The sequence below is a fragment of the Lissotriton helveticus genome, chromosome 6 (assembly GCF_964261635.1).
Source record: "Lissotriton helveticus chromosome 6, aLisHel1.1, whole genome shotgun sequence".
NCBI classification, from domain to species: domain Eukaryota; kingdom Metazoa; phylum Chordata; class Amphibia; order Caudata; family Salamandridae; genus Lissotriton; species Lissotriton helveticus.
In genome coordinates, this window is record NC_136067.1 from 1,297,097,474 (window position 1) to 1,297,112,116 (window position 14,643).

The 14,643-nt window shown below is 46.9% G+C and overlaps 1 protein-coding gene across 1 annotated transcript in view; it reads left to right on the forward strand.

The window, feature by feature from the left end:
• The first annotated feature begins 2,995 nt into the window (after positions 1–2,995).
• TTL (tubulin tyrosine ligase) overlaps positions 2,996–14,643 on the forward strand; it is a 159,329-nt gene continuing 147,681 nt past the window's right edge. Inside the window, exon 1 of the mRNA XM_078649045.1 lies at positions 2,996–3,426. Within this exon, the coding sequence (XP_078505171.1) occupies positions 3,270–3,426 (157 nt within the window). The 5' untranslated portion in view covers positions 2,996–3,269. The remainder of the gene's footprint in view (positions 3,427–14,643) is intronic.

Below are 14,643 nucleotides of genomic sequence, written 5' to 3' on the forward strand. Positions count from 1 at the left end.
AAACATACAAACATAATACATACTGGGCAGAAATACTGTGCTGTTGCCACGGCTGCGGATGGACGTCAGTAGCAAAGAGTCATCAATCCTGAAGGTGTTGAATGCAAGATAATGCGATTTCTTTTTCACCAATGCTGGCAATTATGAAATATTTTATTTGCAGAACTCACAAGGAGTCCTAGATGAGGTCATACATTAACAACCATTTGCAGTTGGCCACAAATCTTTGAGATGCATGTGCTACCAAGAAACCAATACTTTGTTCTTCATAAGAAAGACTCATGGATTTGTCCTTCATTCTGTACCTGTGCTGCTTTGTGTGTGTGTGTGTGTTTTTAATGTAATTAGCCTATTTGAGATAAAACAAAATCTAAATCTTTTTCGTTGTGATCATTAGCATTGGTTCCGTTATATAGAGGTTTGCTAATTGTTTGACATCGACCTGAAAGAGACAAAGCAATGTATTTTAATATTTATTTATTTGTAGTATTTATATAGCGCAGACCCAGCCACACAGGCAACAGAGCGTTTTACATATAACTGGAAAGAGAACTGTTTACTATCTCTCTGCTGAACTTTAAATGAGAAGGCTCCACTGAATAGGCGGTTAGTCTTCCACATCATGTGACTGGATATAGTTTCACTTGCTTTTAAGTGGCTCCTGTAGTATTCTTTCACAAGGATAGTTTCAAAGCATCACATATGGCCAATAAGCTCGGTCGAGCCCCCCATACCATAATAATTCATCATTACTTCTGTCTTTGAAGAGTCTGGCTGAACGATGTTATTACAGTTCAGCATTCAAACTGTATGCCATGACAAGCTTGTGCGATGGCTACATATTTTTTTATTTCTTATTGCAAGCATATGCAGTACAAGCATTGGCATACCCAATAGGTCTCGCCTTTGGGACCTTATATGTGGACTACTGTTAACATGTAGGCAGTAGCGCTTGTGAAAAGCACAGCGCTCTAAAAACAAGCATTTGCAGTGCAATAGGACTCACATTCACGCGAGTTTGAGCTATTGGCATTGTAAATGACAATGCCTTTTATCTATGTTTTGGTTTGTAAAACATAAATAAAAGGCATTGTCATTTACAGTGCCAATAGCTCAAACTCGCGTGAATGCGAGACCTATTGCATTGCAAATGCTTGTTTTATTTTGGAGTTTGCAACTCGGTTCTGCGCTACCTCCTGAGTTTGTTTATTCCCTTTTTGGACAGGGAAGATAACCGCTCGCAATATATATATATTTTTTTAGAGCTGCACATGCTCCACATCAGTCTTGGATCCTCTAGGTCTCGAGGTGCAATCCTACGTTTGTTCTCGGACGTATTTAAAGGGCGCAATCACGGAATTAGCCGCCATCATTTACGGCGGTTGTTTGTCCCTTTTTTCCCTCTTTTTATTATTAAGCCAGCGGCGCTCTATTTTCTATTTTTTCTTTGCTCGCGCCATGGATAGCAACAGGAGCAGCTCTCCTAGACCTCTTCCCCATTTGCCTCTTGTGCTGAACATTTCCCTTCCACGGCTGACAGATAAAGACTGTTGGGACATAAGGAGTCTCTACATGTTGGTGATTTCCTGGGCGTTTATGCGCTCTGTGTCAATAGGAAAGACATTATGGATAATCATTTAAGTTGTTGCCTTGGAGGGCAGACGTATGCCCACAGCAACGAATAACTTGGACATCAATGTTTTGAGTTTCTATTGAGGGAGTTTACCTAGGTTGTTTGGGAAAGCGGAAGAGATCTATTTATCCTCACCTGTTTACCGTTCACAGAGTGCTGCACTCTCAAGCGATGATCCGAAGAACATGCCGCCCGACCTCCGGGTTGTGGGCTGAATGGCCGTGTTTAGATATTAGCGTTTTTTCATCGATGTAACTGCACTGGCACACCATTCGGGTGATTGAATTGTAACTATGATTGATTCCTGCAATAAAAATATATTTAAAAAAAAACAAAAAAAACAACAATGTTTTGAGTTTCTACTACATGTCCTTAGAACCCTGACTACTTGTGTACGTCGCTATCTATGGTGAGTCTGGAGGAGCACACAACAGAGGGGTTGTTTAGTATTCAGGGGGATTTTGGTTACAGAGTAGTGGTGTATTCCTTTATTGTAAATCTTTTCTTGTTCTCTGTTTGCCTTCCCCAAGGGCCGCAGCTCCTAGACCAAGTATCCATGAAGATCTCTCATTCTTGGGTTTAGCCTTGACATTTTCTCCTCCTGGTGGTCCTGAGCTGACTCCTCTTTCCCCACGGGTAGTTAGCTAGTAATCCTTATAGTCGGATCTGGTTGTACCTTACGGGGGAGTGGAGGTCCATTCTTCGCTCCTGAGGATTTGGTCATCCACCGAGCGGATCTTCAACCGCGACAAAATCTAAATGTTAATAAACTTAGTTTTCCCTAAATGTAACAGTTCATCTCTAAGTGTTAATGTTATATTATGTAATACAAATAAAAAATAAAAACCCGTCCCCAGCAACTACAGCAGCTGTTTAAGAAAGTGCTGGAGTCTGCTTCTTTTACTACCAGCATCATGGTCTCTGTGCGGACTCATTGAAACAGCGTCGTTAGCATTCTAGTTCTATTTTAGAAGTTGGAGGGGGTTGGGTCTGAAAAAGGGGCGGGGAGGCGCGGACTTCTATTATACTTGTCCTTCCTTTGTGTTACTTTCCTTGCGGCAATACGTGAATGCAAAATAGTTTTGTTTATTCTGCCTTGTAAACCGAAATCGAAAGCAAGAAGAAACGGTGCTAGTACAGTAGTGCTTGAACAATTTTATAGTTGTAAACTGTAGTGGACGGCTGCAGCTAACATGGAGGTAGGATGTTAGGAAATGTTCTACGAGGGCGTTAGTTTTCATTAAAATGTGCGTTTATGCACAACATAGTGGTGAAGAAATTGGGTGTTAGTGCGTCTTCAGGAGATGGTTGCCATTAGTCGCTGCCTATGGGCGGTGCCGGGGGTGTGGTGTTGGGGGGGATACATCCGCCCTTTTTCCAGTCACTGCACCGGGCTGCAGCAGTCTGTTGTAAAGCAGGCGGGGCCTGGCATGACAGAGCGGGCGCAGCTGCCACTCTGTGCCCCAGCAGAGAATAGCAGCCGGTGTGCCAGCGCAGGGCCCATGGAACAGCTGCTGATGGCTGTGGCTCGGGGTCCGCACGCCTCTGCTGCTCCCGTGGTGCGGCTGCTGCTGCAGAGCTCTGCCCTCTGAGCCTGGAGCGGTGGCCGGGGTCCGAGCGACCTGAAGCTTGAGCCATGTACACATTTGTAGTGCGGGACGAGAACAGCAGCGTCTATGCAGAGGTGTCCAAGATCCTCCTCTCCACCGGTCACTGGAGGAGGCTTAAGAGGGACAATCCCAGATTCAACCTGATGCTGGGAGAGAGGAACCGCCTGCCCTTCGGGAGGCTTGGTAAGGATCATTCAGACAATGCTCCATTCTGCTTCCAGCTCTACACCCTTCCTGTGCATCCTCAACTCTCACCAACAAAGGCACACCCACCCCTACATCTGCTGCTGCTTCTTTTGTATTTTTACCCTACATATGCCTACTTCTTGAAACCGCGTCAGACAGCTTGTTTATGCTATACCTTTCCCCACGCGCGTTCTTTCATTATTTCAGAGGAGATTCAGGACGCTTTGCTTGGGTGGGGCCCTTCCCTGCTTGGAGAAAGGCGAGACGTGGTCTAGAATAAGTCACGATGCGAGTGAGAAGTTGGCTCGAGTAGCGACCTGTACCATTTCCTCTTAATATAACGCTCTAAATGGTTTGTCCGGTATAAAGTATGCTCCTAGCAGTTAAGTGTTAACATTCCTTTTCGGAGAGCGTGAAACAAAGGACCGTCTCCGTTTGGATTCCTTAATGCAGATGATGTCATCCATGGCAGCATTAGAAAAGCAGGAAGGGCATTTAGGCGAAGGAGGGGTTTCTTGGGGTACTGACCCAACACTGTAACGAGGGATATTGTAAATGTTCAGAAATATAACTTCTGAAATAGATGCTTTCAATGTTCGGTATATCTTGTAAAGAGTTAGAAAGTTTTTTTCTTTACTATGATTTTCTTATTACACTCCTTGCTTCGCCAAGAGGTTCCTCTAGTATCCTGTTGACCTTCATTCTGTTTCTACATTTAGTATACACTTGTATTTATGTGTGATTCTTTAATAATATACTTGACAACGACTTTGCCAGTGTCCAATATTTTTTGGCGTCTTTTGAACATAGCCCACCCCGAGGATTTTGCACTATTTTCGCAGACACTATGGTCATTTTTTTCGGGTGAGGTGGAGGGAAGGGACAGTTTTGAAAGTCATTGAGCCGGCACCAGATATGCACAGCGACCTGTCACACTGATTAGCTGGCTGTCATGGCCAAGGCCCTCTTCTGTCATTCGAAGGGTCCACGTTTCTTTCTGTTTCGATCGATACCTGTGTCCTCGGTTCTAATATTTTTGGGAATAAGGTGCATACCATAGACTTCCCATGAAATTGACCAGGCACATTCACTGATGTATTCATTCATTGGACTAGCATGTAATTTAAGCAGGCATCTTACACCTAATGCATGATTATAAAACATTGGCCAAGCCAATGTTGTAGCCTTGGCAAACTGGTGCGATGGTTGAATTTTGTTTTTAAAAATAATTGTGAGTATATGCCAGAAAATAAACGGAAAACGAAAACATGCAGCCATCCAAAGTGGCCGCTACATGCTCACAATAAAATGCTTTATTTAAAAAAAATTAGACAACGAGAAAAGTCCCTATTCAAAACAGATATTGTTTAGAACAAAATACCCTATATAGGGTAATGTCTTAGTATGGATCATGTGCTATAATAACCTACATATATTGGACATAGCGATATAGCGAACTGACTAAACAATTATAATCAAGTTAAAAACAGTTTTTAAGATTAGAGGTATGCAAGAAAAGAGGTAGTCACGATCTAGATGAAAATATTTTTTATTCAATAAAACGTCTAAAAATGTAATTTAGAATTACAATATGCAAAAGAAAATGTTTTTTATATCTTCTTGTGGAGGAGTGTCCAATCGTCAACAAGCATATGCAATCGCAAATATATGTGGTGCACAGGGCTTCAGGTTGCACGGTCCCCATGAGAGATACTGGTCTCAGAATTGCTGAGAGGGCAGATCTACCTCATGGACCTTCGGGAACTCACCTCCTGTATTGCTGAAATCTTTGGAGTCGTCAGGAGCTCGGGAGATGCAAACCGGTCAGATGAGTTTAGGTGCCTGCTTTTGCAGGGGAGCAACTTTACTCCAAGGGAGATTCGTCGGTCGTCCAGCGTAGTGCAGGCAATCAAAGGCTCTTCATAGCCGAATCTTGTCCAGGTAAAATCTAAAGTCCTGTAGCTAGGTCCCACTTTATACCCCTGGGAAGGGGTTGGAAAGATTCTGTGGACCCTCCTAGGGGAGGGGCAGGACAGAGGGCTGGCTACATCCATGTCCTTTGTCCAGTTTCGCGCCAGAGCAGGAGCCAATGGCTCCCAGAACTGGATTGAGCGGGACTATGAACAGGGACACCAAACGTGCCCCCAGTGCAGACTTTCTGACACTCTCAGAGTGCACCCACCCAGCCCCAATACACTAAACCTTGTCTGGGTCACACCTCCCTGTGACAGGATGCCTATTGTCATGTGTTGGACCCGGTCCTTTGGGCAGGTTTACCCCGTGACTTTTTGCTTTTTCCTAGCCTGTTTTTGGAACCTGGATTGGTGATTATAGGCCTCTGCGCACTTTTTCACTGTGGTACAGTGTAAAGTGCGGGTGCTTTCTGTGTATGGATGGTGAGTGACCTGCCCTCCCATAGGAATGACTGGGAAATATGTATGCCCATGGTAGATTCCTGATGCGTGGGGAGTGCAGGGTCGAGTTTGATATGTGTGAACTCGTGAGAATGAATGCTGCAAAATGATGTTTGCGGCATGGCTGTGTGTAGTCTAGAAGCGCCACTTTTAGAAGTTGGCATAATTGTGTAGTGAGTCTGCTAGCACGTGATTGGCTGATGGGCCTGGCCCAGGCATGCCTGGGCCTGTTGGTAGATGGACTGTCTGGTTTGAGTAGAACAGGGTCTGCAGGGTCTGCAAGGCCCCGGAGGAGCCGTAGAGGAAAGGCCCCCCATCTGCTGTTAGGGAGGAGTGGAAAGAGCTCTGGTGGTGCCAGGCTGTGTCTGTCGGCCCACCCTGGATGACTCTCCCTCCCGATGGCCCCCTGTCACCTCTGACCTGAGGCTGACAGGAGAGGGAAACCAGATACTCCCCGAGCTTAGGGCTCGCCTTGCACGAAAGCTTCAAAGTACTTCAAAGGCATTTCTGTGTATAAGAAGGGACGGTGTCTCCTTCCAAAAGGTTCTTGTCTTTGCTCTTGTGGCTGACTGGGATCTACGAGGGGTGGGCGCTGCCCAGCCCCTGGACACCTGAAATTCCTGGACTCCTGGGGGACCCTTCTGCCTGCCTGGGCTGAAGGGGGGACTTGGCTTTGCCCCTGGGGAAGTTCTGGGACCCTGGCAGCATGGAGAAGCTGCCTTTTCCTGGGGAGAGCGCTGGAGTTGATTTCTAGCGCCTGGAGGCGCTGGGCTTCCCCCTGAGCGCCTGGGAGCGCTCTGCCTGCTGTCTAGAGCTCTGGGGCGCTTAATTGCCCCCACGCGCTTGAGAGCGCCTTCTCTGGACTTTCTAGCGCTTAGGAGCGCTTTTCCTGCTTGTTTATAGCGCTGGATGCGCTGAGGATTCCTGCCTGCATGGATATAATTATCTACGAGTGCCCACCTCGATCTGTCGCGGAGGAAAACAAACCGCGAAGGGGCCGCGACCGGATTGGCCGAGACCCGAGGAGAGCCGTGCTCTGATTGGCCCGTGGATCGGCGAGGCCGCGCTGCCATTGGTTGGCGGCCTCGCGTCATGAGGGGCTCGGCGCAGGAGCCGCGACGTGATTGGCTGGGCCGCGCCGAGGAAGAAGGAAGATGGCGCTGCCTGCTGGCGGGTCGGCCGGGCTCCCGTGAGCTAAGGGAGCCCGGCGGCATCTGAGGCGACGAGGCGGCCGGTTGGCAGGGCTCCCGTGTACCAAGGGAGCCCTGCAGGAAGAGAGAGGTTCGACCGCCCCCGTCCTGCCGCGAGAGAAGAGACTGCCCGGGAGCCTGGCTGGCTCCACTCTGCGTCCCGGTCCCGAGACGGGGGACCGGGCCAAGCGAGGAGAGTCTGCGAGGAGCAGGAGCTCCTCCGTTGCCGCCGAGCCCTGCCCCCGCCGCGCAGGAGACCCGGTGAGTCTGGGCGGAGGGCCGGGCAGAGTGAGGAAGCTGAGCGGCGCGATGATGGAGCCTCCCCGCAGCAGAGCCGGTGAGTGAAGGGCTGCGGGGGGGAAAGCTCCGTGCGGTGCCGGTCAAGGCGCCGAGTAAGGGCGGCCCCGTTGGCAGTGGGTCGCCCCAACGCATTGCAAAGCCTTCAAGGGCGGCCCCAGCTGGCAGTGGGTCGCCCCAACGCGCCTGAGCCTAGAGAGGCTCAGAGGGGCCGCATTATGTTTACGAGCCCGTTTGGCTCCCGAGAGGGCCATATTCGAGAGGGGGGCTTCGGGGCATATTTTCGGTGCTCGTCCCCTCCTGCCCCTGAGTGTTAGGGCTAGAGTCCGGTGAGGCTCCTGGGGGCATCTGTGTTCTAAGAGCCTGTGTGGCTCCAACGGTTGGCATCATTGCTTTAGAGCCTTTGAGAATCCAACGTCTGGGGCATGTGTGTTATGCCCAGAGCCTGTGTGGCTCCAGCAGTGGCGCAGTTGGCGCCGAAGGGCCAGTGAGGGCCCTGGCTCAGTTCTGTTGTTCTCCAGGTGCCCAGCACTTAGTGGGCACCTGCTACGTTTAGGCTTTTTGGTACTTTGAGACTGGCGCTGCATGGCAGCGCACCCTGACACTGAGACTCAGGGCGTCTGAGCCCCAACAAGGCCATTGGCCTAGGGACTGCCACAGGTGGTGGCTTATGTGAGTTTGTGCGCAATCATATGGTTATTGCACCTCTGAATGTGATTTCTTGCATCATGTGTTATTCCTGCACCTCTGAAGGTTTTTAGGCCTCATGTGATGTTTGCGCTATTGTATTACTTTGACACCCCTGAATGTTTCATGCATTATGTGTCTTTCTCTTCTTGCGCTACACCTCTGAATGTTTAGTCATCATGTGTCTTCTTGCGCTGCACCCCTGACTGTATTTTAATTACATCATGTGCTCTGTCCTGAACACCGCTGAATGTGTAGGTCTATACATCCTGTGTTTTCTTTCTTTGCTACTCCTCTGACTGTATATTCATGCATCATGGGTAGTGTGTTTTGAGCTATACCCCTAAGTGGATTTCATCCTTAGGTGGTTGTTCTTTCTAGTACAGGTGGTCCTAGGGAGGTCCTGGGTACCTGCGTGACATGCTCCTAAGGTGTTTAGGGTTGCGTAGTATGTACTTACCTGTTCCCAGTAGTTACTGGGTGTGATCTATAACTGTTACTTTGTGTTACAGTGAAGTTTATATACTTTTATTCTAATTTCTGACAAGTATTTCTATATCTGCAAAGTGTTGATTCCGACAGTGGCCCATGGGGCCCTGTCTTGTAAATAATCCCTTGTGAATATTGCCGTGCCAGTTGGCACAATGTACATGTGTGATTTCTATCTGATATGTTTTGACAATACAAAAGTTATTTTAATATAACCTTGTGTGGAGTCTCTTTTGTGGTGTGCCTAGTATGTTGTTGCTGCCGTGCGCTGACGCAAATGCTTTACACATCGCCTCCGAGCTTAGCCTAGACTGCCCGCGCCATGCTACCTAGAGGGCGAGCAGGGGTTATCTTGGCGTGTGACTTCCTTGCCCTGACTGGAATGGTGGTTTCTGCCTGGCTTTGGCATAAGCCTTAGCCTACCAGAAATAGCCGGTTTCCAACATCATGCCTTCCTCTGCTCGAGCTTGGCTCAGCAGCAGGAGAGCAAAATCGAGTCTGTGGTTGGCAGTGTCCATTTTGTGCTGCCTAGGTCAAAAAAGCTGGCACTGGGTAGACCGGTGACCCACATATGTCCCTTTGGAAGGGTGGAATCATACCTCCCACACCAGTTACTGTTGTGTAGGTATGATTCCAAGGTATTTGACACCAAACACAACCTGTTTCTAAGCAACCTTTTTAAAGTTAACATTTACCGCGAGGTTATAATGCACTTAAAACATATATGTCTGGCTGCATCACAGACAACCCTGGAGAATAGTCTCAGAAGGCTGCAGAGGGGCTCTGCTCATTCAGGGGCGTACCCTCTCACATAAAACCCAGCACCCTGCCTTCAGGATTGATAAGGCCTGCCAAAGGAGTGACTGATAGGTTTTTAAGTGTAGTGATTTAGATAGATATAGTGAGCCTATATCTTAAGTAAGTGGTGCAAGCACCAGCTTACACAGTCTGCTGTAGAAGGCTTGTCATGGCAATTTGAATTGCCTCTCATGGGTGGCATAATACATGCTTCAGCCCAAGGTAGGCCCCTGGGGTACCTATGCCCTGGGTACTTGGTGTACCATATACTAGGGACTGATAAGGGTACCCCAGTACCCAATCTGGAATGTGCCTTAAGTACATACTTAGCAATTTAAGGTAGAAAGCAGATAGACTGGGGTCCTGAATAGCAGGATCCCAGTCAGACTAGTCCAAAAACAGTGAGACCTCAGCAAAAAGTGGGGGTAAACATAAGTAGCAGATACTACTTTCCTACATCATGCTCCTGTCATCCGTTATGCTGCTTCCCTGCTCCTCTCTCCTTCACTTCTCTCTACATGTCCAGTCCATGGCGTGGGCAGCATTCCTTTGCCATGGAGAAGGAATGGGAGGAAACAATAAATCACCCCCCCCCCAATAAAGTAAGTACAGCATGCAAGTAAAAACTTAAGTTGATAACTTCATAACAGTATAAGTTGCTTTTAAATAAAACACCTTTTAGTTCCGCTACAGATTTTATCATTATTGTTATTACTGTTAGTGAAGAAAACAAGATGAAACCTTCTAACTAAGCACTCCATTCATGGGTAGCTATAATGTTACCTAAACACTTTATTACACAGATTTTAAAGAGGAAACAGAAAATAAATCAGCCTCTAAATGGGTAACCTAAGTGCAGGGAAAATAAATATTTGGTATTTAAAGTTAACATAAAAATAAAATGCACTTTAAATCGGCATTGTCACTGAAGAGACAATAATTTTTTTAAGGTGGACGTGAACAGTGTGACAAAATTGTATGCATTTCCTCTAAGTGAAAGGTCAGATGGTTACAGTGAGCTTTACATTGTGAAGGGCAGCACCAACATGTGAATGATAATTTAGCAGGCCAATTGTTGAATCCCACTTAGTGAAAGTCCTTCTGAATATATATATATATACTAGCAGCCCTTCCCGACGTTGTCCGGGTATGAATTGCTGCCGGCCAGTAGTATATTGTTTTGTAGGATTTCGTTTTGATAGCATTTCTTATCTGTGACAGGCCTGTGAAACGCTCCGATTCACAGTGCACTGCTGATGCACTTAAGAGTGCGCGTTCAGTAGTGTGTGAACTCAAGTTTCCCTACTTTATTTTTCCTTGCAATATTATATAGCGCGAACTCGACAACATGGCATGAGCACAATTTACATTACAGAAGAGCACATTCATTTGTGGTAGGCACGGGGAGACAAAGCGATTTGCCTGGAATCACAGGATGTTGAGCTGATGCCGAGATTCGAACGTAGCTCCCCAGCTCTAAAGTTCGCAATTCTAGAACTTGTGGCGGGAGGTGTGTCTAAAAGTGTATGTCGGTGCTGGCCATCAATGAGAGAGACCTGGGCATTGTTCAAATGGGTGGTGAAAAAATATGAGTATGTTGCTGGAGATGTGGGCCGCCGTGCCACCAATGTACTTACCGGGGGAGGGTAAACACCCATTATTCCGCAACTTTCTTTCCGCATACCATCACTCCGCATACTTTCATTACGGAAGTACCATGACTCCGCAATGCCATTTTAACGCATGGCATTACATTTATATATGCTTTTTACCACGCATACATTTACAACGAAATTCGTTGTAAATGCATGAATGGTAAAAGCATGTTTTTTTTAATGTTTGGATAAGGTAAGTATGGGTATAGGGGTATATGTTTTGGGGTACTGAGGTATATGTTTTGGGATGTTATAGTTTTGGGTTATGGGGTACAAGGGTAGTTTTAGGGTTTAGGGATAAGTATAGGTTTTGGGGTACAGGGGTATTTTTAGGGTTCAGGGCTAGGTTTTGGTTTTGGGGTATATGGGTATTTTTAGGGTTCAGGGGTAGGTTTGGGTTTTGGGGTACAGGGGTATTTTAAGGGTTCAGGGCTAGGTTTGGGTTTGAGGTACAGGGGTATTTTTAGGGTTCAGGGCTAGGTTTGGGTTTTGGGGTATTTTAGGGTTCAGGGCTAGGTTTGGGCTTTGGGGTACAGGGGTATTTTTAGGGTTCAGGGGTAGGTTTTGGGGTACAGGGGTATTTTAAGGGTTCAGGGCTAGGTTTGGGGGTACAGGGGTATTTTAGGGTTCAGGGGTGGTTTTGGTGTACAGTGGTATTTTTAAGGTTCAGGGCTAGGTTTGGGGTTTGGGGTACAGGGGTATTTTTAGGGTTCAGGGGTAGGTTTGGGTTTTGAGGTACAGGGGTATTTATAGGGTTCAGGGCTAGGTTTGGGTTTTGGGGTACAGGGGTATTTTTCGGGTTTAGGGATAGGTTTGGGTTTTGGGGTACAGGGTATATTTATAGGGTTAAGATGGGTTAGTGTTTAAGGGTGTTGGGGTATTTTAAGGAGTAAGGGTGGGTTATGATTATGGGGTGCAGGGGTATTTAAAGGGAGCAGGGTGGGATTAGCACACGATATGAGACATGGCATGAAGGGCGGAACGTACCACACGCCCCCAGCGTTTGTCACGCCCACAGCACAACGCAGACATGCCCACAAGGGACTACTTTGCTGGCATGGTTCTTTTACCTTTTAAATGTATATGGTGGGCGTCTGCATAGCCTATGTCCTTCTGCTGCAAATGCCCTTTCCAACGCTGTATTGGGTGTAGTGATTGGTGCTGTGGTTCCTGAGATTACCCGCCTCAAAGGTTTGGGCTCTCTCTTTATTATATTAGTATAGATATATATACACACGGTGTATGAATTTTTTGAAAAATAATACTCTTGTGAGACTGCCAAATACATCCCAAAGGCTAGACTTAAAAATGTTGCTGTCTGAAAGATACTGGCTAGTTTGGGTGAGATCATTGGGGCTCTCTGTCCTATAGTCTTTACATTGAAACGTGCATGCATCTCCATTGTTCTTAATTATTTTTAGAACTCTGGCGATCTTGTGGGAATTTAGGATCATTGTGTAGTTAGATGTTATTGATATAAAGTGCTTGTATTGCTTATGTTCAGGTGTTGTAGCCCATTTTGTGTCCTAAATTCCTAGCTTGGCGAGTTGGTGCTGTGTATGACTGGAAGAAACTTGTATGGGGTTGCTCCTACAAAAAACAGATCATTGTTCCTCCTCCTTTGCTTCCAACTCTATTTCTATAAATGGTGTCAAGGATGACTTTGAACTCTGCATCCAAAATTAACAGGGTAGTTATGCTGACCTGGAAAAGCTCAGCATGTTCGGGCACCTGGCAAATTGAAAATACTGTATCACACATTTCATGTGTACTCCAAGTTTCACTCTAGCCATGGCCTATTCTCTAGAGGACACCGTTATTCTTTTGCTCTGTTTAAATCGTATTCTCAACACAGCTGTCTAGAGCATCTGAAATCCTTTTATATAACCGCCAAGGAAACAGGACCTCACTGACCGCTGCAAAGGAAAAGCCAGACTATATAATCACGGTGTAAGCACACAGTCTCTGGAATGATCTGCTTCATTAAGTGCTGTAGTGTTATCATCTGCATGACATTGACGCACAGAGAACTTGTCGGCATATGTTTCTGATTTGCATGCCACTCCGTATCACTTCTATGGCCATTTTTCCTTGATTAGACCGGTTCGATGCACAGTAGCGTGAGTTTACAATTGCTTGTTAGCAAAGGTTTTTTCTTGATTGGTTGTGGCATATTAATTCATGTGCAGGCCGATTGAAATGTCAAGTTCATAGCATTTCCAATATAAATCATTTACATAGGAGACAGAAACCTGTTACAACAATACAGTTTTAATAGTACTTTATTTACCTTTGGCCTACATGATGACTGTGTATAGCGCCAGGTAGCATGTGCTACTTGCGTGTGCTTGTCTAGGCATGGTACATAACATGGAGGCCTGTGAGTTCTATTTTGGGAGCCCAAATGCCTCGAAGGGCTAGTTGGAGGCAAGGACTGCAACCCCCTGACCTCGAGATGTGGATTCCGGACATTCCTGAGGGATGAACTTGGAACATACACGCTGGAGAAAGGGGAGCAAAACTTCCCCGGTGCACATCAAAAGTCTTTTGATTCCAGTAAGAGGGTCTGGTCAGTGGAGCCTGGGCTCATTGTAAAGTGGGATGGTGGGTCTGCAAAGGTAAGGCCTGTGGACCATGGAATCATGATGGAGGGGAATCTTAGGCCTTTAAACGTTTGTGGGACATATCTCAGTTGAGGCGGACAACCAGGTGTGAACCTCGGTTAATTTTTTGGCAGCATTGTGGGTCCATCAAATTTGGAATCTGTCGTGCTGTGGCAGACTGTCACTTTGGCAAAGGACAGGACGGGTTAGAGGGCACTTCAAAGGAGTCAACACACATGTCAGAAAACAAGGCACTAAATCTCATCTGTGTCTGGATATGTATTATAAAAGTGGGAGCATGAGTCCTACAAACTGTTCATCAGTGTAGACAAGATCACCACAACTTCTATCTGCTGCAACCAGGACTGGAGACAAGGCTGTTAGTTTCCCAGCCGGGTGAGGCTCCATGACCTAGGAAGCCAAGAACACTTGCTATGTGCCTGCATGCCAAGACCAATGTGTCTTAAAGAGAGCCTGGATGGAGTGAGGCCTAGTGTCATCCTGGCGAGTGTGAGGGGTCTGGACTGTGGCGAGAGAGAGCCATCCTCCCTCTTATGGAAGTCGGCAACCCCCATCAGAGATGTAATGAAGTTTGGGTCCATCACCTGTTACTGTGGCCCCCTTATGCTAGGAGGCAGGGGTGTGGAATTCCTATAGCCAGACACCCGGGACATATTGTTTGGGGTCAAGGTCAACACGTTTTCATGTGCATTTTGTCCTTGGGACAAGTAGGGCCAACCTGCTACAGCACTAACCCTTGGCTGCCAGTTTACAGTCCCACATTATGGATCAGGGAAAGGCATTCCCTGCAGTTAAGGTAATATTTGTGTCCATGTGTTAATGCTGTTCAAACTTGTTTTTATGGTTCATTAAGCCCTTGGGCGCGGCCGCGATTCTGCGCCTGCGCGGCCGTTTTGAAGAGTGGGCGGGTTCATGACGGCCCCCAGCCGTCATCAGCACACGAGCACTGTGATGCATGATGGACAGGGGCCGTCATCAGCACGCAAGGGGTTAATGCATAGCCTTTATTATTAGGGTGAACACTACAAGTAAATGTTGTAAGCTCAGACTGCATTACTGA